The sequence below is a fragment of the Colias croceus genome, chromosome 6 (genome assembly GCF_905220415.1).
Source record: "Colias croceus chromosome 6, ilColCroc2.1".
NCBI lineage: Eukaryota > Metazoa > Arthropoda > Insecta > Lepidoptera > Pieridae > Colias > Colias croceus.
In genome coordinates this window covers 5,862,634-5,887,222 of record NC_059542.1, presented here as the reverse complement: position 1 = coordinate 5,887,222, position 24,589 = coordinate 5,862,634, and the positions used below count along the sequence as shown (strand labels likewise).

Sequence of the window (24,589 nt, the reverse complement as noted above, 5' to 3'; positions counted from 1 at the left end):
TAGCATTGGTAATCGTTTGTATTATAGTATTTACAGTTATATTTTGTTTTACTTAAAATTGTGAAAATAAAGCAGTCCAATAGAGACAGCAAACATATTTGTTCGTGACTCCACTTCTTGTAAGTTCTTTGAAACGTGATGTTAATTCAGTGAAAGTTTACAAACTAACGGTCATTACAACAAAATAGTTCGTAGTATAAACATAATGCTTGATATGTTACTTATTTATTTTTTTATATATTAACACTATTGCACTCATAGAACATACAAAGCGTACCATATGCAAATAACAACAACTGAGTGGTGAAAATTTAAAGATGAATATAACAAGGATAATTCAATATTTTCAGCTTTATTTATGACGTAATTTAAATTTAAATATCTATTAACTTAGGTTTGATTATGGATTAAAATGTTTGTGGATTGAAAAGGAAAAACTGAGGACCATATTTTACTGCTCTACATAACCTTAAAAAAGGTTAGCTCTATCCCCAGAAAATACAGTTACGGCTAATATTTGATATTGAATAATAAAACCAAATGTACGAATAATCTTTATTATGTCTATTTTTAACTTAAACATATTCGTGTAAATTATTTCGACATTCAATCACTTCTTACAATAGAAATATCCACATAAACTTCTTTACTTGCTCACGATATTTCCCCTGATATTATAAAATACCTAAAAATGTGTTATAGATACAAAAGGCAACACCCCCTAGTACCGCCCCATTTCAAAGTGAATAATATATTTCATGAAGGGTGAGTTTTCTTTCCTCAAAACTTACTAGTAAGCGCTGCCAAAATGTTTTGATATTGATCGCGTTAATTCCCTCATATTCTACCAGATGGCAGTGTAAAATACTGCCATGAGACTGCCATCTAGCAGGCGTATAAAATACTCCATTTGCAATAGAAATACTTTAAAACCGCCATCTGCAGATTGAATAATGAACTAGGTTTATGAAAAGTTTAGTAAGCTTTAAGTTAGTTCAGTATAAAGTCACAAATCGCTAGTGAGCTTTTTAAGCTTTTACCGTATTAATAAGGGCTAGATTTTTTTTAATTTCTTTGTAAAATAATATATTATATACTTTCTATGAAAACGGATAAAATTCGATTTTCAACTAGTAAAAAATAAGAACCATGTATAAGATACCTACCCTAACGTAAGAAAAGGCAAAAATTTTATTAATTAGAATTTAAATTTTCTCAAACGCTTTAAATAGATTGATAAATATATCAAATCTTTTAACAGCACGATCTATATATTACGTAAACGTTAATTAAAACGACATTTTTAATTTACCTCCATTAAAGTGATTGGAAATAGATAATACCACAGACTAATAATAATATACTGATAATACGTTAATCTTTTCTGTTGAAACTTACACCTTTGAAAGTTAAATGCAAATGCTGTAAGTGAAACCTGCTCAACTAGTTTAAAGTTTTCCTTAAAGCTGCGCTATGCAGGTGCAACGGGCAAATTGGTTGAAACATATGTAAATTGTGATGCCCTAATTTTACTCTATACATTCCGAAATCAATTTGTACAAATATACGTAAACTTAAGCTTAACACAAAAACACTAGCTTATAGTTTACTAATTTCTTTGAGTATTTACAATGACTCAATTCTATATATGTCGAGAATAATCTGTGTAGGTCATGATTAGTTTTCATGAAATAATATGTTATAATTTTATCATTATAGTTAACTGGGTCAAAGGGCTTTAATGAATAGATAAAGTTAGCTATGACTGTTTTTAATAGAACATGTTTAATGGTTTATTTTATGTTTGTCGTTAACGTTATTTTAAACAGTAGAAAAATACTTAGCTAGGCCCGAAAACAGTGGACAATTCAAGCCCGTTGATTTATATATTACACTAGAGGTCCGCCCCGGCTTCGCCCGTGGTACATATTTCGCAATAAAAGGTAGCCTTCCTATCTCGTGTATCAAAATATCTCCATACCAAATTTCATGCAAATTGGTTCCGTAGTTTAGGCGTGATTGAGTAACAGACAGACAGACAGAGTTACTTTCGCATTTATAATATTAGTATGGATTGTTTGCTTTTGGAGAATGTTACAATGTGTACAAACATTTCTTCGACTGTGAACTGTAAATAAAGTATGTATATGAAAAATACTCAATCAAAACTATCAATTATTAATAGGTAGTAAAACCATATTACTTGATTTTCGTCGTCGAATTTTTCTCTTGTTTTGATCTAGGTATGATAGAGCTCCTTGTGTCCAAATTTTAAACCAAATTATTAAAAAAAAAATTGCAATAAGTATCACAATCGATACCCGGTATATAATTTTTGAACTTTACAAAATTAATAATATGTAGATTTATTAATTATTCTGGTTTATTAAGCATCATTAAATGAATTGAAAATCATAGATCATCATTGAAGTAGTAATATAACATACTTAATTTTCTATGATAATGTACAACTACACATACTATACTATAAACCGACCACAAAATGTCTAAGATATAATTACTTGTAAAGATTCCACTTATTCATAAGGGGAGCGGGCTACAATTGTCTAAATTAGTTTATCTAATTTATTTTACATTTATGCGTATCGAAAAATAATATCTCTAACTAGCTAAATGAATAATATACGGGGTGAAAGTGAACGTGACAATCAGTCGAGTTTTATTATTTTCCAAACTTGTATTTTTTCTTTTTTGTGCGCGAACCATTGTTGTTGTATAATCATTCATGGATTAGATTAGCGACAATAGTCTTGACGAGCAAGTTTGTCAGAATTTGACAAGTCCATGAGGGGACTTCCTTCTGTTTGGGGTAGGTGAAAATACTTCAACCTCATTTTAATCTGCCGTTTATTTCTTAAGAGTTTAACAGTTTGGTAGCAAGTAAATAAATGTTTGCTTTACACGTTTAGCCCTTTTATTTGAAATTGAATAAAATATAATATTTGTTATTTTATTTATTAGTCAAATAATTTATTTTTGCCACGCTTCCTTAAATATGATGATATGATTTCAATTAAATGAAGTAAGTTAACATTTCTGTTAAATTAAAACTCTACTTATTATTTTATTAAATATAAATAAGTTAATAAATTTGATACAAGGCTTTTGTTTACTAGCTTCATTAGGTAGGTAGTTGCATATTTAATAGTGATTGGTATTGCGTGAATGGAAGTGGTCGGCGGGAGGCGTGTTGTTGTAGTGTGGTATTCCGTATCTTACGACTGCTAGGAATGTTCTCCACATTGCGCCTCGCCTACAAGTGACACATTTTGGATTGGGGTAAAGCAGCCGGCGCTTTCGGGCAGCGTACACGTTCCGTTAACTTCTCTATTTTAAAAACTACTTGCTTGGCTATATCCGGGAAGGGACAGACCGCATCAGTGCGCGCCGAGTGTCGACACTATTTTCGTTGCAGTCGAGTCGAGTTGTCGGCCTACACGCCGTTTGCCGCTCCGCGCGCACGCGCTCTCCGCGTCCGCTCTCATGCACTCCACTCATTTTGATAGTTGATAACTTGTTTTTAATTTACCGAGAACGTTGAATGAACTCGATGTAAATAGTGATTTTACGAAATAAAGAGGATGGATTGTAATCGGAGGTGATATTTATGGTGCATGTTGTTATATTTTTGTTAACATGAGCGGAAGCACGAGCGGAAATGCAGTTCCGTCTTCGAGTAAGTTTTTATTTTTTTCTTATTCCTTTTTTTTAAATAAGGGTAAAGCAACTTATTTGTGTATTTATTTTATATAATCTAATTAATATAATGAGGATTATCGAAACTAATGTTATGGTGTGACAAGTCTTTCTAAATATCTGTTTTTAAATTACAGCACAGAAAGTCAACATTAGAAATTGTTTACTACACTGATAATATTTGAATTGAGGTTAATGTCTCGTTCATTGATGTCGCACATATGCGTACCATTACCCAGTATAGCGTTAATCAACAACATCGTATATCTAATTATAAATATTCCATTACAAAGGGTGCATGTTTTTAATGAATTAAATACATTCTACATTCATAATATGAACTTGTTGAGATATTCAGTGGCTATTTTTAATTAAACATAAATATGCATTTTAATTCACATAAATATTTTTTTTAATCAAAGACCTTTTAAAATACTCATTAAAGTAATTTAACTTAAATTACAACTTTTTAACAAATGTTACATTTACTTATATAGTATATTCATATTTTGACATTAATTATTAAAAAAAAATTTAATAACAATGTTATTTCAAGAAAGGGAATAAAAATAACCGAAGAATTGTTTACTGTGTTCAAGCAGCGCGCGCTCTACGTTGCTGTTCTAAGTTACTAGCATCGCGGTCGCACCGTGTGAATACATCGAACGCATTATGCCCAAAACCAATGAACTGTATTTCTTTGCAATAGAGCTTAAATTATTAAGGAATTCGGCGGTCTTTAAATTTGTGTGAGTCAAAGAAACGTGTGTGCGTTATAGGTCGACTGCATTTTCGAAGGACTATAATCTTTGATCCCCACCACTACTCTACTACGTGTTTTTGTCGTTGACATACCGAGCGATGTTTTGGTTTGGAGAGTCGTATCGACATTCTACTCGGTTATCGCTTACAATTTTATTGTTTACAAGTCAAGGTATGGATATCCCCTATTGCATCGTGACTGAGTATACATTGAATTTAAATTAAGTATTGAGCGGTTGTAATACTTCGATCGTGAGGCGTAAGTCATTCAGATTAAACGAATGCAGGGTATTCCAAAAAAGAATTGTTATTCATACAGAGTAACCTAAGAACTACACATTTGGAATTTTTAGAAAGTCGATGTTAAGTAACGTTACGTCCCTACGGCCGCGGCAGGGTCCGAGTTCGTAACCAGTCAATTAAATCTGAATGGTGGCACATTTAACTATCTCTTTCACTCCAAGCAAAAGATCCCGAAGAGTACGCGCCACTTGACGATGATTCATGTTTGAATTCCATACCTGCGATTGATAACAGAACTAGTGAATGACACAACATTTTAAAGTACATATCACTCAAACACTGAATAATCATTTTTAGCCATAAAACACGTTTCTTGGAAAAATAAAGTTGGGCGCATTTATTTTTATATATATATCAGATGAAATCAACAAAAATAACCTACGCAGTATTATCACTTTGTACCTACGTCTTATATTTTTTACTTTATTAATTTCCTTAATAAGTATTTCCATAATATTCTACACACATAACAACTTATAAATGTGTCAGCAAGTTGGTTAGCTGGGCTTTATCAAATAACTATCATTCCGGCCTCTCCTCGCCTCGGTTTTAGTGAAAATATGTGACCGCTAAAGTTAGATCTTCACGTTGTGTAGAACAGTATTAATACTTAATTGAGATCAAGCGGCAAATTTGGATTTCATTGATAGATTAGGTATTTAGACCTAATTAAAATTAAACTATTTAATATTTATTACCTTATTTTAGATAATGATGAAGTATGTTAAATAAATAAACATGTTATGTTTGTATATCGCCCTTCTCAGAAACTCTACCTTAAACTCTACCTTAGACAGAATCGTTACTTATTTTCTTTGTTAATGTTTCCTTATCCTATAATTTTTTACCAAACAGGTGATATTCTTAAAATAATAGCTGATAGAGCTTTTGCTTCACAATTGAGTACTCCAAGAGCTAACTCACGTGCGCACAGGAGGCAACATAAGTTATGGTAGAAATACTCGAAGCACGCAGTGTTTCCCTTCCTGATTTTAAAATAAGTCGAGCTTAAATTAACTCTGCTTTTAAAATAGTTTAGGTAATCGCTAGGAACAAGTAATAAATTGGAAACGTCACGACTTCCTTGTATTTGTTATTTGATCAAATGTATTTGGGGACGCGATTTAAGTATTTTTCATGTTATTATGCTTTCACGGTCTTTGTGTGAATTTATAAGAAAGCTTGGTGGAAGTAGGGCTGTTATAGCTTTATAATTTTACAAACTGACTAATCATGTAAATTGTAAAGTGAACAGTTTCGTTTTTAAAGCGTTATTAAAAAAGTAATTTACTCAAAACATTTAGCCTGAAAAGGTGATGCTTTTTAACATGATTTCCCAATCCTTCTCTAGTAACTATTGAAGGATTGAACTAGAGTCTAGTTGAAGAAATTATATACCTAATATTAATTGCAGGCTGCAGCTAAGTAAACAAGAAAATCCATTAAAAAGTAACGAGATGTAACGAGAGAACAGAATGTAAACAAAGTTGATATTGCGTAGATGATGATGGAATTTTACAATTATTAATCAATAACAACCGTGTTTAAATTAACTATGTAATTTTTTTATACTTTTAACAATCTGTAAAATATATAGGAGAAAAAAATAAATAAATCAAACCATATACTGACACAAAGTTTTTTATAATATGAAGATAATAATTAATATTAACGGTATGGTATAAAGTTATTAAATAATTGAAGAAACCCGATGGAACTGTAACTCATAACATTTTTTTTTATCTCAAGAAATTATCTTGATAAATATGTGTATAAGAATTAAATCTTAAAAGATGTAAATTCCAAATAACAACCCTACATAGCAGGCCGGGCGCGGCGCGAGCGTGTCACCTCGCACCACGCTGAGTAAACATAGCCGCAACACGACGCGGGTGCGTCTGCTACCAGAATGCACTTGCCTTCCACACACATTCTTTTCAAAGGCACTACATGATACAAAACAATCTTTGAACTTTTATACCACTTTACACCTTAATCCCCATTGACTGCTATTCATGTCACAGATGACAAGGATGCAAGCTTCTGTTTTGCTCGTTACTTTGTAAAGTTTAATAAAATTAAGATGTTGAAAAAAATATTTGAATAGGTATGTCTTTTTGCATTAAATTATGGTAATTTTCTTAAAGCTCACATTCCTTACCCGTTTAGTAACATTTAAAAAATGCAGTGTTGTGGTATTTTCTTTCTCCACAAAGGCTGTGTACAACTGCCTTATGACAAGACCAGTTATCTTTATTTTGGAATGTTTTGTACAAATATTACTCCTTTAAGTCCATAGGTCAACACGATAGTAGGAGAAAATGTTTGTGAGTAACTCCACTTAAGATGTTAATGTAAGTATGTGAATGAAATTTGTGTGTTGTTCAAATTAAACACGCCCTATTCGTTTTAAACCAAATTGCTGCTAACGTAATTTTCATGGTTTATAATTTCTTCTCTTTATAGATAGGTACCTATCTATAATAAATAAGCTTTTTATTTATTAAAATAATGTGTAATATTTTATAACGAAAATTTTGGAGATTACAATTTAATTTTTGTGTAATATATCTAATCTAGAAACATAGTAAAAAGATTTTTATTGAGAAAACTGTAAAATAAAACTACTTACCTAACATTTCTAAATTCTAATAAATGTAGACAAATGAGTAAAATGTAAATATTGGTCATAAAGAGCGCCGGCATCGGCATACTACGGCATGGTGTCGGAACGCAACGCACGGTGCAATGTTACGGCAATGAATGAAGAGGTACCAGAAACGCAACCTAAATACCGCACATTCTTTAGTTCCCGTCGGTGCCACGTGTGCCGTCGCTTTTACCTACCGCCGGCTGCTTCTCTGAACTCTGAAATGCATGGAGTGGCATCTCACGATGCCTCTCTACTCTCGACCGAGCGAACAAACAATTAACCGTCTTAATACTACTTAAAATAAATACCATCTATTACTCACGTTTATCGCCTGAAATTAGTCATCAATAAAATTATAGCTAAATACGAATTCTCATTTTTGGCCCGGATATGTGCCATTAAAATAATTGAGTCAAAATATCCGGAAGTACAGTCATCAATACTAAGAAATATGAATAATCTAAAACTATTTGAATACAAAGGTACGACACGTTGTGTGTTACCCCGACGCTTAATTAAAAGTGTGTATTGGTATTATTGAGTCCCTTGAAATGAGGTCTTTAACCTTACCAGCTAGCTTTGGTGATATCTACACATAAAAAGAAGAGTTCATTCTTTCATTCGTTTCCCACGTTATTTTTTGTGAAGAAGTCCGATAAGGGGAATAGTAATACCCTTTCGTAGTCCTGTAAACGATCGTGGGCCCTTATTTATTGCTAATAGATTTCCAAACGGTAAAATGTCTTAGTGTGTATGCATTTAAAAGAGGGGACAATCCACTTAATGCAATCTAACAAAAAATCAATTACGTTTTAATATTCATTTAAAATAGTTTCTGAGAACGCTCTCAATATGCATTTAGTGAATAGAGCCACGAAAATAACAATTAATAGAAGAACATAACATTGTTTGTTTAGCGTTAAATATTTTGTTAAGATGGATTTAATTTTTGATCGCATTCTCTATTTGTTTCGTCGCCCTGTTTTGTCGAATACTATGGAGAAAGTTCATATCTGATTATTTATATTAGACAGAACAATTTAATTTATTCATAATGTACAGCAGTTTTGAAATTCTTTAGGAATGTTATATGGGTAACAGTTTTATATTTATTACAAAACAACCGCGTAAAAATTTATTTATGAATTAGTGAAGAACTGTTGAGAATTTTTAACTGTTGTACTTGACATGTATAATACATGTTCTTACGATATAGAATTGAGTCCTTATTATATTTTACCTGAATACAAATTGCGTAGATTCTAATACAAAGCGCGTTTTTTATTTTAGAAATACGTAACAAAGGGTTTTTTGCTGGCTGACAAAAGGTGTGTTTTTTACAGGTGCGGGTAGCGCGAGCGGCGGCGGTGTGACGGGCGTGACGCGGCGCGGCCGCTGCAAGTGGTTCAACGTGGCGAAGGGCTGGGGCTTCATCACGCCGGAGGATGGTGGCCAGGACGTGTTCGTGCACCAGGTGATCCTGCGTTCCTAGTAATAAGCATTTATAGCACGTGCTTGTTATTAGCAAAGCGAAAAATATTGCTGCTTACAAAAATACACACTCCAAAATATTTCTATTTTGCACTAGCGGTCGGTGCCAAACCAGGTTCAACGTGGGGAAGTGTTGTAAGTTCACTATCCCGGAGGGAGGTTGTAGCATTATTGTGCTTTACGAAAAATGGCTTATTTCTGTTTTGTATTTAATATGTAAAAGTTTCGGAAGAATATCACTTGATTTTACTGTTTGATTTAACTGTATTTATGGCAACTTAATAAAAAAAAACAGGCCTGAAGTTTCGAACTGTTGGTTATGAAATGTTTCTGAGCAAGCATTGTGCCTGAAAACTTCATTGCTGTTATCTACTATTGGTGAAGGAGAATTAATTCACTTATAACATCTTACATTAGAATTATACCTTATTTCTGAATTCTGTAGTACCGATTATTATCAGTTTCCTCATAAGTTTTTAATATTCTACTTAACAAAAGTATACTCAAATTAATATTAATTTCCTGTAAACAATTATGAGCACTTTTTTATAAATTCTATTTGTTCCTTTATTATCTTTCCATATTCTTAAATTATTATTTCTGCCATAAGGTCTCTAAATTTTACAAAGTTCCATAATTTAAAGTAAAAAAAAAGTTTAAAATGATCCAATAGGAACATGTACCATGAAATAATCGTTCGACACGGGTTAATTAAATGTTCCATACAATTTCAGTGTGTAGACTGGTATATTATCATGGAACTGAGAGATTGCATCATACCATGAATCTTGTATCTATTCTCTAGTTGATTTATTTAAAAGAAATCGTAAGAGTAAGAAGCCCGTTGACAAAACACAGCGTATCTAGCGGTTGACCTGATAGTGAGCTTATTTGTTTGTTCGGCTTATCAAGTCCGGATGTTTTTTTTTATATAAATTTACGCCACTAAACTTGTACTTCGGTCGACTGCAAGCACGTTAGCTAGCATTTTGTAATAACAAGTCAAAAGTATGTAATTGAGCATCGATAAGGTTCATTTTATTGGCATGATATGTTACTTCATTTTTCTATCGGGCACAGGGTTACGATAACGTTATTTAGAGTACAAGAAAAACCCGATAAATGTATGGATTGACTTCATTCATAAATGTTTTGATTATTATTTAAATATTTAAGGGTACCTAGATATTTAAGGGTTTAAAAAAATCATAGCTATTAAAAATTAAGTTACGTTAGGTGAATATTAATACTTTGCAATGGACATATCAAAGCTAGAAAAACAAAAAGGCAATTTCTGTAGTTTAGATCTAATCGCATGTTTGAATAGAATATATTCTCACACTTATACCACGAGGGTATGTTGTTACTACTGTCACATAAACACGTGCAGCATGCTCTATGAATTGACTTGAAGAACTATCACCAATGACTGCGATAACAAATCTGCTTCTTGAATCTGAAAGTATTGTATTGGTTTAATTTAAATGTAAAAAGTGTAAATGCTTTTACCATAGCAAGGCAAATGGACTCCGCCTGTTTATAAACATCAACTGCTCTTAGTTACCTTTGTGTTAGCCATTTTCTTCTATCATTCTCTAAGATTTGGTTTGGATAAAAAGTATTGGGGTTGTGCACTTACTCGGTGTTCTTAATACATATTATATAGATATAAAGTTGTACAGGGGAAAAATTTTAAGCAGTTTAACCTAAAGTTGCTCTACCACGTGTTCTTTCTATATATTTCTTTATAATGTATTGTTCTTCCAGAGCGTCATACAAATGCCAGGCTTTCGGTCACTTGGGGATGAAGAAGTTGTTGAATTCGAATGCAAAGAATCGGACAAAGGGCTAGAAGCGACACGTGTATCCGGACCTTCGTCTGTGGACTGCCAGGGCTCACACCGACGCCCACTGTCTAAAAAACGCTTTAGAAAGATACGGTATGTTTTCAATATTATCTTTATATATTTTTAATTCATAGTCTGTTCTGCATTCTGTGTATGAGAAAACTATCAACTAAGTATAACCTCAAAATTAACGGTTACTACATATTTTAATCACATAGTTAGCAAATGTGGTTTGAAAGGTTATAATATCGAAATATTTACCATGATCTTCTTTACTATTCCTGCATTGGTCATCTCTCTTGACAGGATCGAAATGTTTTGCAAAAAATAATAATTGAGAGCCATACTATTGTAAGCAAGATTAGATTATGTCATACTTAAAAAAAACGGATGTATATTGTATATGGTTATGGCCATAATATACATCCGTTTTTTTTTACAAACATTTTTTTATAAAATATCTTAGGCTACCAGATTTATTTATCTAATAAGGTATCATTTAACTAATACTGAAATTCATACAATTTATGCGTTGTTCCAGGTGTTACAACTGTGGAGAGTTCGCCAATCACATTGCAGCCAAGTGCAGCATTGGACCACAACCAAAGAGATGTCACAACTGCAAGAGCGAGGATCATCTTATTGCAGATTGCCCTGTAAACATTTAATTGTTACTAGATATAAAATAAGTCAATCATAAACGTATGAAAGACAAACCAAGCTATCTGAACCGATTTCGACTGCACGTGGTGAATTTATAGATTCGCTACATTAAACACAATAAGAAGTAGTACCATTGATTAACAAAAACAAAATACAGATAGACATGTGCTCGTCAGCTAGACGTCACTAAAATTTCATCATTTTACGTTTAATTATTATTTAAAACATAATTCATCATAACAGATTACTAGAATAGTTTCATTGAAACCTTAAATAACCCATAAACTATAATTATTTTACTAGGTTGAGAAGAAGAAAGACGATTCACAGTCGAAGAACTCGAGCAGTTCGCAAGGAAGCCAAGAGGAGAGCCCGCAATAATACCGAAACCGATGCTGTATAACCGGCTTCCAACGTTATTAAGTTAGCTATTAAGCAGAATTTTAAACGTTGTTTTCTGTTTTAAGAACGATGCGTATACGTATCGTGAAAATTTTATTCGATTAATCTTTAACGTTTCGGTATTCACTAACTTAATTCATCAAGATTCTAAAAAAAATGTGGCCAAAGAAGTCGGTTATGAAAACTCATCCCATTTACACCGATAAGAGAGAAAAGCGGAATTTCGATAATCACGTTGATATATTTCTATAAGTTTAAGTGTCATGTAACCTTAGTACGAAATCTAACTACCTCATTAAATAAAGACAAGTAAAATATAATTTTGTATTTAAGTACAAGACTGATGAGAACAAATACATAAAGTACAAAAATATTTTACTTATAGACTTTTATGACTTAAGTTTAAAAACGTAACGTAGTACAAATTTTATGTGTTCGAGTGTTTTATACTCTAATTTTTTACAAAATAATTATACCCAAAGTTGTGTGTCTCTATGATATGACTATTTTTAATATATGTTATTGTTATATTACGCCCAATTTTATGTCATTTAGGATTTATAATATAAGTTGTAAGGTATTATTTAATTTTGAAGTAATAAGGACAATGATAAAACCACCGAATGTTCAAATGTTATTTTAACTAAAGTACTGTAAATACCTCTGTAAGAATATACTAGAAGAGACGAATCAAAGAGAAAAATAACATTTAATAAAGCACTTTTGATTATCATAATAATATGTTCAGATAGCAGGAATAAACGAAATAAAGGCAACGGACGAAAATTTTGATGAAATCGTGTATTTCAGAAAGGATAACAGGATAACAATAAGGGCTAATCTATTTCCAGAAATAAATAGTTGATATTTATGTACATTTTAAAGGAACATATTGTGTGTTGCTAAAATTACCTTTCCATTTTTTAAATCCAAATATACTCTTATTGAAAAATTTCTTATCAGATAAACACAAATATGGATATCTATCTTTATTTAAATGTATTCAGATTTACTTACAGAGACTTAAATAATGAAATGTTGATTCGAACAAAAATAATATTAATTATTGGAAAACTTAAAATAATATAATTTTTTGGTCTATTTTCGTTCATTCCTTCGATGATTATTTTATATCTCTAAGTAAAAACCCTTTGTTTTTCCTGTTATTCAATAACTTGTCGTAGTGTTAAATTCAATGTTTTAATATTTGAATATTGCGTTTGCTCAAATTGTTTCATTATTGTAAAATCACTCAGGTACTTAAGAACATCTTATTTTTTCCCAGTACCTAATATAAATATTATGAGTATTTTGTAGTGAATAACATTGTAAATTAAGATTTCTATGGAGTTCAAGAGAGCAAGCGAAGGAAAGAAGTAAAACAAAAATTTACTTATTCCTTGTAATTTTACACCAGAAAAGGCGAGAATTGTTAATTAGCATAAAAATATTATTTTAAGAATTGCTGTTAAATAACATTTGCACTAATCACTCATTGGGAGCAGGAATCTTTAAAATTTTTTGTAAAACATTTACCTACATTTTTTCCACAATTTTTTCGTATTTGTCGTTCCCTTTAACTGAAACATTTGTTATGTAATAGATGGATTATTTCTACTATCAGTTTATTTCAGGCTATCTATGAACTAGTCATTACGATTATTTCTGCCTATATGCGACGAAATTCCAAGTAACTTCATAAAATCGTAAGAGGCAATGTGATCTTTTTGATTCCCTAACAAATGTTAGTGTTCTTGTCCTGAGTGCGATGATATAATTTAATTGCCAAAATATTTTTTATATTATAGAGGCAAAGTATACTCGTTTGTTTCCTAAATGTAACAAAATTTCACAATTTATTCCTGTAAGTAATTATCTATCATACTCACGCGGTGATACGCCGAGTTCACACGAATTTAAATTTAAAGGAAGTCCTTTATCGCGTTATCGAAAAGTTTTGTCTAATTGATGAAGCAATTAACACATTCGTGTCACATTTACAATTACACTTGATAAGTTCTTCCACTACAGATCTGTTAAATTTAATTGGATTTTAAAACATACGCAACTTGAAAGCTATAGTCTGGACCTGTAACATTTAATTGCTTTTTAAATTAAGCGTGTTTGCAATTGTTAATTAGAATTAAACCTTCATCGAAATTATAAAATTACCAATCGACTGTTCAAAATGTAAAATGTACTTATTTTTTTAACTCAAACCTTTATGAACCACATTATGTATTTAAAAATGCTTCTTTATGGTGACGTTGCTTGGTGGCTTGTTGAGTTACTTGAGTGATACGCAATTATTTAAACTGAATCTTTTGTACCCTCTGAATATGAACACACGTACAATTTATAGAAATAAGCTGTAGTATTACATTTAAACTGATAAATAACATTAGGTATTACATATACGGGTTTTAAGTGTCTAATTTAGATTAGAAGTGTAGTTATTTATAAGTTTTTGAAGACTATTGAAATCATCTACCTCACAATTTATTAAAATAAGAGAGTCTATTGATAAGTTAATATCGTAAACATATACAAAGTCTAGAATTATTATTATTTTCAACGTATCTTTGCCAAATGTGTAAAGATTATTAGTATTTCATATGTTTAGAGTTTAATTTTTGTTCTTTTTTATTTTTCAAAGAAAAATAAAACTTTAAAATGTAGTAACGTTGTTTTATTGAATCGGACACAGCTATCCATGTCTCTTTCCCAAAATGTTCATAACCTCTATCCGTAGCCATTAATTACATTAATTAACCATGCTCGTTTAAATAGTTCGCAGCCGCATCTACTTAATGCTATTTAAGTGAAGAACCCTTTTTTAGTCACATCAAGTGAACTTGACCTATGACTTTTTTCAGGTAACATTTTATGTCCCTTATATTAATAGATCTTGAAAACACCATATGGGAATACATTTCAATAATTTTTCGTTTTATCACTAAAAAACTGAAAGCTATTTAAAGAGGAACGAGTTAGTGGAAGACAGTCTCGTTTAGAGTGCAGCAAGTAATTCAACTCGTGTAGGACGTCATTACTCTTGTAGAGAAACGCGGGGGCGATCGACGATGGCACGTTTTTCAGCTGCGCTGGCCCAACCGCCCAAGGATGGGCGCTCCGAGGATGCAGCAGTACGGAACACGTCGCCCCGCCGCGCGCCCCGCACTCCACTCGCGCCCGCCCCCCCCGGCCGCCCGCCGCGACTTTCGCCCCTCACTGACGTAACGTTGCCGTGGCCGCCCGCCCCAGTGTGTGCCGCGCCGCGCTCCGACCCAACGGGCGTCACTCACTCGCTCGACTCGAATATAGTGCAAATCACTTGACGTTTCACTTTCTGATCTTCACACCGTATCGAACACAATTAGCAGGTGCATTACGACACTGTGCACGCGATCACGTTTAAGTACCGTTTAGGATCTATATCGCCCATATTACCTCAACGCATCGATGTCTTTCCTTAATAATATCTCTTTAATAACGTTGAAAATTCGCCATACAGTTCTATCTTATACTTATTGATTAAAAACACATTTAAATAAAGTTACACTCTATTTTGGATTTCTTAAATAGTAATGTTTAGGTATTCTTAATAGCAATAGATTTCTGTTTACGATAAAGATTCTTATATCATCAAATATTTGAACTGAAATAATTATTATTTAATTATGACCGATTAACTGATTTATCCTGTATTTATAAAAGGATATGTATATATAAGGAGAGCTAAAATATCTAACACTCTCTTATTAGAGGAAGGAGTTTATGTAATGGAATTTATTCATGGATAATATTTATAACCGTGATACAAACTGCAACCATTAGTGTAGTATTTCTTTGATAGATATAATTTATTTCTTGAGTTGTACAGTTGTGATCGAGGTTATATTATAATGTGCAATTATATCAATCAGTTATCATAACCTAAAAAAATTTGGACTATAATTCGCACTTATGTGCATATGGTAAGTTAAATGTGGCTGATTAGGAAAATGTAGTGTTACGACTTTGCTTAATAGACATTAGAGCCATCATACTGTGTAAAACAAGCTTACGAAAACGATCACTTGAAGATCGACTCATTCTTGTAAAGCCATCATTCGCAAACATTAGTTGTCTTAAATAGCAAATTATATAATAGAATCATTTTAGTTTCATTATTATATACGATTATTATTACTTATAGATTAGACTTATGACATATTATTCATTAAACGACTCCATTAGTTTTCGAGACTTGAATGTTAGTTTTAGCATGACAGCAAAATATTTAGAGATATTTTAATCTTTTATTAGCTGAATTATATTTTATCATATTAGTTAAGATATAATAAACTTATTTTAGATTACAGAATATTAAAATTGCGTCTCTTATAAATTCGTATTCGCATCTGAAGGGCTTGCCTACTTTGCCTGCAATTCCGTTCGCATGAGTGTCTTAAAACGTTTGCTCGGACCATGACCTCAAAACTCATGTATATACGTATACAATATTCAGTAATTACATAAACTTTATGCGTTAACAACAATTTAGTGATGTTTGCCTTCTTGAATTAGCAATAATTCATTTTTTTAAATTGCATTATTAAGAATAGAGAGAGATATAGAATATGACCTGATGGTACCTAGATATGAATCACGGATGTAGAGCATGCGCACCTCTTAAAGGCGGCAGATATGCCTTATTACACTGAGACTGCGAATAACCAGAAAAATATGATTTTGAATTACATGAGTATTGATTTGATAAATGTAAATTTTACTAAAATGCATAGCCCACATGTAAACGAGTATAATGGTATAAAATAAGATATACAGGAACGATGAGAGTTGTAACAAAGTACGTTGATATGGTAATTACATTGGTAGGTATTCGTATTTCATTAAGCACTTTAACTGAGTAGCCGTGTCCAATCTAAAAGGATCGAAAAACATAAAATTTCACTTTTATTTAATTTGAGTAATAATGATTTGAGACATATTCAAAGTCAAGGACAGATCATACATAACAAAGCGCATATTTATCACGGTCTACCAAAACAAACATGATTATTGCCTCGTCAGTATTAATAAACTAAGGTTCAGTTGAAATACTATATACAAATAAAAAAACCTACACTCATTAGGGATATAGCATTACTGTATTCTTACGTGTACTTCCTTAGGTAACATGAACCCTACTTAAATCCCCTCAGGAGTCGAGGCGATGGTTATTTATTTCTTACTGTTGGACTTAGACTGCATATAACCAGCTTTTTAATCCAATTTAAGTCTATACGATTGAAGTACCAAGAAAATGTTCACTATTATGTCATTGCCAGTTGCCACATATTAGTATTATTCCAAATAAAAATGGACATAGTTGGTTGAATTAGTAATAAAAAATAAATAAATACATACCTATACGTACCTATATATTTTATATAATTCAAGTTAAATATTTTTCAATAATAGTACACGATAGTCTTTGGGTTTTAAATCTACATATAACAGCTATAATTATATGATGTATTACTGCAATAATTAATACGAAGTATCGGTTCAGGTTTATTGTGAAGAAATCAGAGACGTTGTTTAAAATATTACTCGACATAATATTTAGGTTGATATATTAAACTAGCTGCGCCCCGCGGTTTCACCCGCGTGGCTCTGCTTCTGTTGGTCTTAGCGTGATGATATATAGCCTTCCTCGATAAATGGGCTATCTAACACCGAAATAATTTTTCAAATCGGACCAAAAGTTCCCGAGATTAGCGCGTTCAAACAAACAAACTCTTCAGCTTTATAATATTAGTATCTATAGATATGTGGCAAATAACTAATTCGTATTATAATTATAAAGGATCAACGATTTCGAGGGTTTTTAAACTGATCCATCTTATATTATGATAGATAATATATAACTAGATAACTACTATGTCTTTATATAATATATTATGTAGCTGTGTAAAATAATATTAAATATCAAGTAAAAAAAACTAATAACGATAAAATATGAATATTTTTTTAATTAATTAAATGAAAAAAGGAATCCCAGAATCCTACTATATTTCATTCCATCCACTAATATTTAAAATGCAAAAGTTTACACAGAAAATCTATTAGTTATTAAAAAAAAAATAGATAAACAACTTTGATAAATTTGACAGTGTTACCTGATGTGATTGTGTGTAATACAATAATTGGATTTACTATTACTGTCCTTTTTAACGAGTCTCAATATTTCTATCTCATTACTAAATTGTATACATACTCTGTTGTACCCATCGGTGGCAAATACCCACTTTGATTTGGTCGCTCGTGTAAAACAACATCAATTATCGACCCACAGCTATCACTTTCTTGCTCTCCAAAATAACGAAAACCGTTATCAATCGCCAGCTGCCAAACTATCTGAAAATCTCACTCACTAGCTGATCTGCACCAGCTGTGATCTTCTTCTATATTTAACTCACTGATGGGCAGCGGCGATCGAGAGCAAGGCTTTGCAGTCAACTTCAAACCAAACATAGCAAAAGCAAATGCTTTTATTAAAAAATCAGCACGATTTTTACAAAGCTTCCTTCCTATGGGCTTTCTGAAAAACTTTCTAAGTGAGGAGCTAGTCTTCTCATAGAAAGTAACGTGAGAGTCGTAGTCGATGCTTCTTGCTCTATTCGGATTCTTAGCCCGTGACTTCTGCATTTCAATAATATGTTACTTAATAGTAGCATTAAGTGCTATGTAGATGAGTGTACTGATATATCAACCGCAGAAATATGTCTCAGGATTGAGTGCCACTAACGTATAAAAATATGGTATTGTGGTAGCATATGGAGGACGCGGCGTGGAGCACTTACCATGAGATAACGCGTGCGCAGACGCGTAAAATAGTCACGATATTGTCTTGTATAAAAAAAATAAAATAAAATATAGCGAAGAATAATTGTTATATAAAAATACAGCGAAAACGGCAGTCCTAGGTGATGATAATTCATTATTTCGAATCACATACATTATGTTTATATAAATTTGATACTACATTTTTAAGGGTCCAAACCTCAAAATAAGTGACGTATGGCACTCGGGGACTACCGGTAAAGCTATTGCATAGCATGCCTTCAAGCCATACCTCCGAGCCCGTCGGAGTGGGGAGCGTGAGGTTTTTTCGTTACGGAATTTCTCGATTCGGTCCCCGCGCTCAAGCTCAATAGCTTCAATAGCTCAATAGCTCAATAGCTTAAAAAAAAAAAAAAAACAGAAACCTAGAGGATCACTTTGAAAACAACACCGGAATTTATTGCTTTTTTATTGCTAATTAGTTGCTATAATGACGATTTTGTTGCTCAAGCCGATCGCTGAAAATCAGCAACAGTTCTAGCTTTACATAAAGGTAGCGGGAAGAAATCGGAAAAAGGGATGGATCATTGGATAAATGAATTATAAGCATTTCATATACAAATTAAGCCGTAATAAATTCCTAATGCAGAGAAACTTTGATATGCATCGTATATATAGGCTAGTAGTAAACATTGTCACAGAATACGGAAACCAACTTAATACAAATTATTGGACATTTACTTTATATTTATTATAATTTCATTTTACGTTAATTAATCTCATCGAATTTGAACATAATTCAAACGTAATGCCGTAATTATATATGCCGTATATTCGATGTAAGTATATTGAATGTTGAATGCGCATTGAAATTAATTTAAATCTCTTAGAAAACAATAAATTACATGAGTTCTCCTTTAGACGATAAATGTGTTTGAAAAATATCATGTAACAAAGTCTATTATAATCAGGTTGTTTTATGTTGATATAGTTTTATTTTACTATGGTAGAAGCAGCGAAAGGTGAAACCAATATAATATAAGAATATGCACGCTGATATACTGTTTTGTTAGTTGTTACTTGTTGCATAATTAAAAAGTTGTGATACTAAATATTTTTTTTTTAATTTTGTATCTGTGGTATGAATATTGTGCGTACGAGATCATTATATTCGTCGAATAGCTAATTAGTGTAGAGTTGATTTTTAGCAACTACGGATTAATATCTATGCAGGTCAATATAGATTGTTATCACCTACCTCGGACATCAGTTTAATCAGTTTTCTTTTAGTTCAGTTATATTTTACTTTAATTATTATTTAGCTAAATTAAGTATTTGTATCTATAAATAATTCTACATCAATATAATATGTATCTTTTAGAAAAAGTGACTTTAGACACTCTTTTTTTGAATTTGTAGTTGAATATTGTGTTCAGATATAATATGTTTGGTATAAAAAATAAAGATGAATTGAGATTTGGGTGGACAGTAGAGGAAACATACCGTAAGTTAAATTCTTTAGGGTGATGTAGAGTTTGGATACATTTAAATATGTATGTAAGATGGATGTGTGGTGTGACTAGATAGGATCAGGAATGAATATACTCGTTTTAGAGATGGTCTTAAAGTGTCACCAGTGACAGAAAAGGTAAATCGTAGGGCTTGTTATACACCGGGGCCAATCCCTTCCAAAATGATAAAAACCTAAAAAAAAATAGTAGTAGGATGAAACCCATTAGAAAAGGAGGGGAATGTGATAAAAATTTAAGGAAAAATAAATTACAGACAATCCGAGTTCGGGAAGTGGGAGGGGGGGAGCTTTAAGGCTAAAAAATGGTTTCTCTTGATTTCCGACAAAACTACAAGTCCTATGGAAAAAAGTTCAATGACAAAGTTGTAGGTAATAAAAAGTTTTACAACTTTTGAATTCACAATTTTTTCACATAACCTCAAAATTTAGGTGAAAAATTCAAAAAAACCAACTTTTTGGTTTTTTATTTATATCTTTTTCAAAAAAAATTTTTTTTCTTCAATATTTCGTGAAAACTTACCTTATTATGTCTGAAATACACTGTAATTTATTTGATTGTAAATATTTATTTTTTCGCCTTATTGCAACTTAATACCAAAAAAACAACCTAATTTTCAATCGAAAATTCTGACGTCAAAATATCAGCTTTTTACAAAAAGTTTGGGGGCTTTTTGTTCGTTAAAATATCTTATTTCTGATGGTGTAAAATATAATACACATTACCTTAGTAAATTTACTCAGAAAATGCATACAAACAGTGTGATAATGAGCTTCTTTGGAAATGGCAAATTTCTCAAACCACCTGAAATGTTTTTATCGACATCGTTTTATTTATGAACATGCTGTCAAATGTTAGTTGTGGTATCGTTACTTTGATCAGATGAAATTTTTTCTTTTGAAATGTTACCGAAAAGCCGATACAAGAGAAAATATAGAGTTCAAGAAGTGTGCCTGATTTAGTAAAAGCTCATTATCACACTGTTTGTATGCATTTTCTGAGTAAATTTACTAAGGTAATGTGTATTATATTTTACACCATCAGAAATAAGATATTTCAACGAACAAAAAGCCCCAAAGTTTTTGTAAAAAGCTGATATTTTGACGTCAGAATTTTCGATTGAAAATTAGGTTGTTTTTTTGGTATTAAGTTGAAATAAGGCTAAAAAAATAAATATTTTCAATCAAATAAATTACAGTGTATTTGGGACTTAAAAAGGTAAGTTTTCACCAAATATTGTAGAATTTTTTTTAAAGATATAAATAAAAAACCAAAAAATTGTTTTTTTTAATTTTTCACCTAAATTTTGAGGTTATGTGAAAAAATTGTGAATTCAAAAGTTGTAGAACTTTTTATTACCTACAACTTTGTCATTGAACTTTTTTCCATAGGACTTGTAGTTTTGTCGGAAATCAAGAGAAACCATTTTTTAGCCTTAAAAGCTCCCCCCCTCCCACTTCTCGAACTCGGATTGTCTGTAATTTATTTTTCCTTAAATTTTTATCACATTCCCCTCCTTTTCTAATGGGTTTCATCCTACTACTATTTTTTTTTGTTTCAAAAATTATCGACCCTGGTCTATTATGGTTATGGCGAATTTTGAATAAATATGTTTGTGGACAAGATGTTGACGAATAAAATTGTAGTATATACTCATCCAGCTTTACATAAACTGTTAATAGTTAGTGCAAGAAAAACACACGTTGTGCCAACTTTGATTAGTTAATTATCAGTTAGAATATTTTATACCTATTCTCTTGAAAGCATGTTTTGTCTTACATTAACAACTTATGCATAAATACATTAATATCTTTACATACCTAAATGCATAGTGCAATATCTTTACGCACAGAACTTTTTAATAAGCACCCGTTGTTAAAGCACAGTGGCACACGTAGCATCACAATAGTAGGTACGTCAATATTATGTATGTCTTTTACATGTAAGAGTTCATAGTTCAAGCAAAAAAATTTATATTAGACCTAGATGCTAATCTTAATATCTTATTGAGAACAAAAATTATCGAACATAGATTATATTTCAATACTTTTTATACTTTTATCAGCATTAAATTGCAAATATCAATTTAGTCTCTGTCAATCTCTGGCTATTAGAACTCCTCTTCTATCTCTTCCTTTTACATACGAGTTTGTACGTAAGCGGCTTATAAAATGTTACTCTATAGATCACTGACTATTTAAACGGATTGAATGTATTTTAAATAAAATAATCCATGTTTTAAAACGTGACATTGCGTAATTTACAAGATACGTTTAAACGTTGTGTGAGAATTCACATTGAAAGGTGTTGTTGGTTTATGAGGAGAGGGGAAAAAGGGAAAGAGGAAAACCTTTGAAGTGTTAGTCAGTGATGCTGTGGGAAGGCGGGTTAAGGGTGTACACTGTACTGAACACGTGTATGCCACTTTTTGAGCTGACTTGCACGACGCACATTCCGTGATGTTTAACCTATTTTAGAATTTACCTCAGTCTATAAATTACGACTCTATGCTTGGTAATATTCATTGAAATGTTTTACTCTGCTATTTTACGTCCACAAACACATTTTTCTTTTAATAAAATGTAATGGCCTGTTTATTATATTAATTAAAAGCAGTGCACGTAATATTTTTAACAAATTATCTGTTCTTAATAGGTACTCAATTTAATAACTTTTGCACTTTTGTAGTGGAAATGGATATATAAATTATATATAAAATGGACATATAACGAGATAGTATGATTATAAATGTATCCTTATAAACAGCCGTTCTACAGTGGCAATTATTACATATAACTTCACTAGAGTAATTGCCCTCTATCGGTTATGGTACTGAAAACGTCACTAATTTTTAGCTACAGCATAGGAAAGGGAACCCCCTTTCCTATTCTGCAGCTAAAAATGCGCAACAAGTTCGCGACTAATTGATACTGATGCTCATGAGTGTTGTGTGCTTTTCTACAAAATTGTTGGATTTATCAAAATACTGGATATAAACACGTAATATATTATTGAATGTTATTGGAGAATCAAGCGCATTGTGTAAATAATAAGTATCTTATTGGGAGCTCAAATAAAAATCACTCGAACACACGTTATGTATAAAACGTGAACACTTTTCTTATTGGTATCAGATAGAAATAATTGCGGAAAATGGCTATTATTCGCGAAAAATCCCAGCATTTCCAGCACTAGGTCTATTTGAATAGCTGGCCAAACATTTAGTTATGTCAGTTATTTCAGTTTCAGTTACAAAGACAATATTTCAACAGATGATTCGGTTAACTTGCATAATGTTTTAGAAATCCAATAAATCGCATAATATTATAAAAATTTTAAAGGCGATGTATGTAAATTAATTAACATATCTAATAATATGAATGATTCATGAATTCAAGAATTGATTAAAAATGTATGTTTATTGCTCTTTCACACAAAAACTGAGATATTTTGTAAGAAATTTGGTAAAGGCGTATGACTGGGCACCATGCGGGTGAAGTCGCGGGCTTAAAGTAGCAATTTCATACACTAGTTTACATTTCATATTTAATATCGGGACGTTTTAACCACTCACGTATAAGTGAATAGTTTTGCATATAATATTAGTACACCGAATGGCAGTTTAGAACATACTTGGAACAGTGCGCAACTACTCAATTCCATTAGATAATAAAGCAATCAGGAAATTAGATTTTAAGGTATGCTTTCGCTATCTTAGTAGGTCAGTCAAGGATAAGATTGACCGCCAATGTGTTCTCAGCCAAACTTACTTACCTACCTATAATGGTTCGATTGAACCGAGACATTTTTCGTAGACTCGTCGTATTGACTATGACTAGGTACTCATCATTCACTTATAATCTATAATATAAAAATGAATCGCAAAATGTGTTGGTAAGCGCATAACTCGAGAACAACTGAACCGATTTCGTTAATTCTTTTTTTATTACATTTCTTGAAGTACGAGGATGGTTCTTATGGAGAGAAAACGTAAAAATGTAGCATGGGCGAAGCCGGGGCGGACCGCTAGTATTCAATAAAAATACTGACAAGTAGTGTGCTCTGTTACGAAGATAATGTACATTATACAATCAATTTATAGCTGTTGTTATTAGAATAGAGAGTTTATGTTTGTTTTTTCAAATATCTATAGACTAAGTATATTGCATTCTGATGTTTATGTTAGTATACGTATAGTGACCTGAAAATAAAGTATAGATTCAGCTTCAGAATATTATAATCTCTCTAACTATATGCGATTTTATTTTAGATAAGTGGTGGTTATTTTTTTATTAGACATCTTAGAGGGTCCGTTCGACCTTTGTATATTTTGTGTCTATTTTATTCTTGTAATGAAAATATTTTTAATAACAAGTTATCTGCTCGCTACT

The 24,589-nt window shown here is 31.7% G+C and overlaps 2 protein-coding genes across 2 annotated transcripts in view; both read left to right on the top strand.

Annotated features, from left to right (window-relative positions):
* The first annotated feature begins 3,327 nt into the window (after positions 1-3,327).
* On the top strand, positions 3,328-12,873 carry LOC123692377 (protein lin-28 homolog). Its single transcript, XM_045637115.1, has 5 exons — positions 3,328-3,697; positions 8,779-8,909; positions 10,694-10,866; positions 11,315-11,429; positions 11,740-12,873. The coding sequence occupies exons 1-5, from the start codon at positions 3,658-3,660 to the stop codon at positions 11,815-11,817; spliced, it is 537 nt and encodes a 178-aa protein (XP_045493071.1). The 5' UTR covers positions 3,328-3,657; the 3' UTR covers positions 11,818-12,873.
* A 2,238-nt stretch (positions 12,874-15,111) lies between these two features.
* Positions 15,112-24,589, top strand: part of LOC123692206 — an 87,113-nt gene continuing 77,635 nt past the window's right edge. Inside the window, exon 1 of the mRNA XM_045636904.1 lies at positions 15,112-15,221. The gene's annotated coding sequence lies outside the window, so the exon portion shown is untranslated. The remainder of the gene's footprint in view (positions 15,222-24,589) is intronic.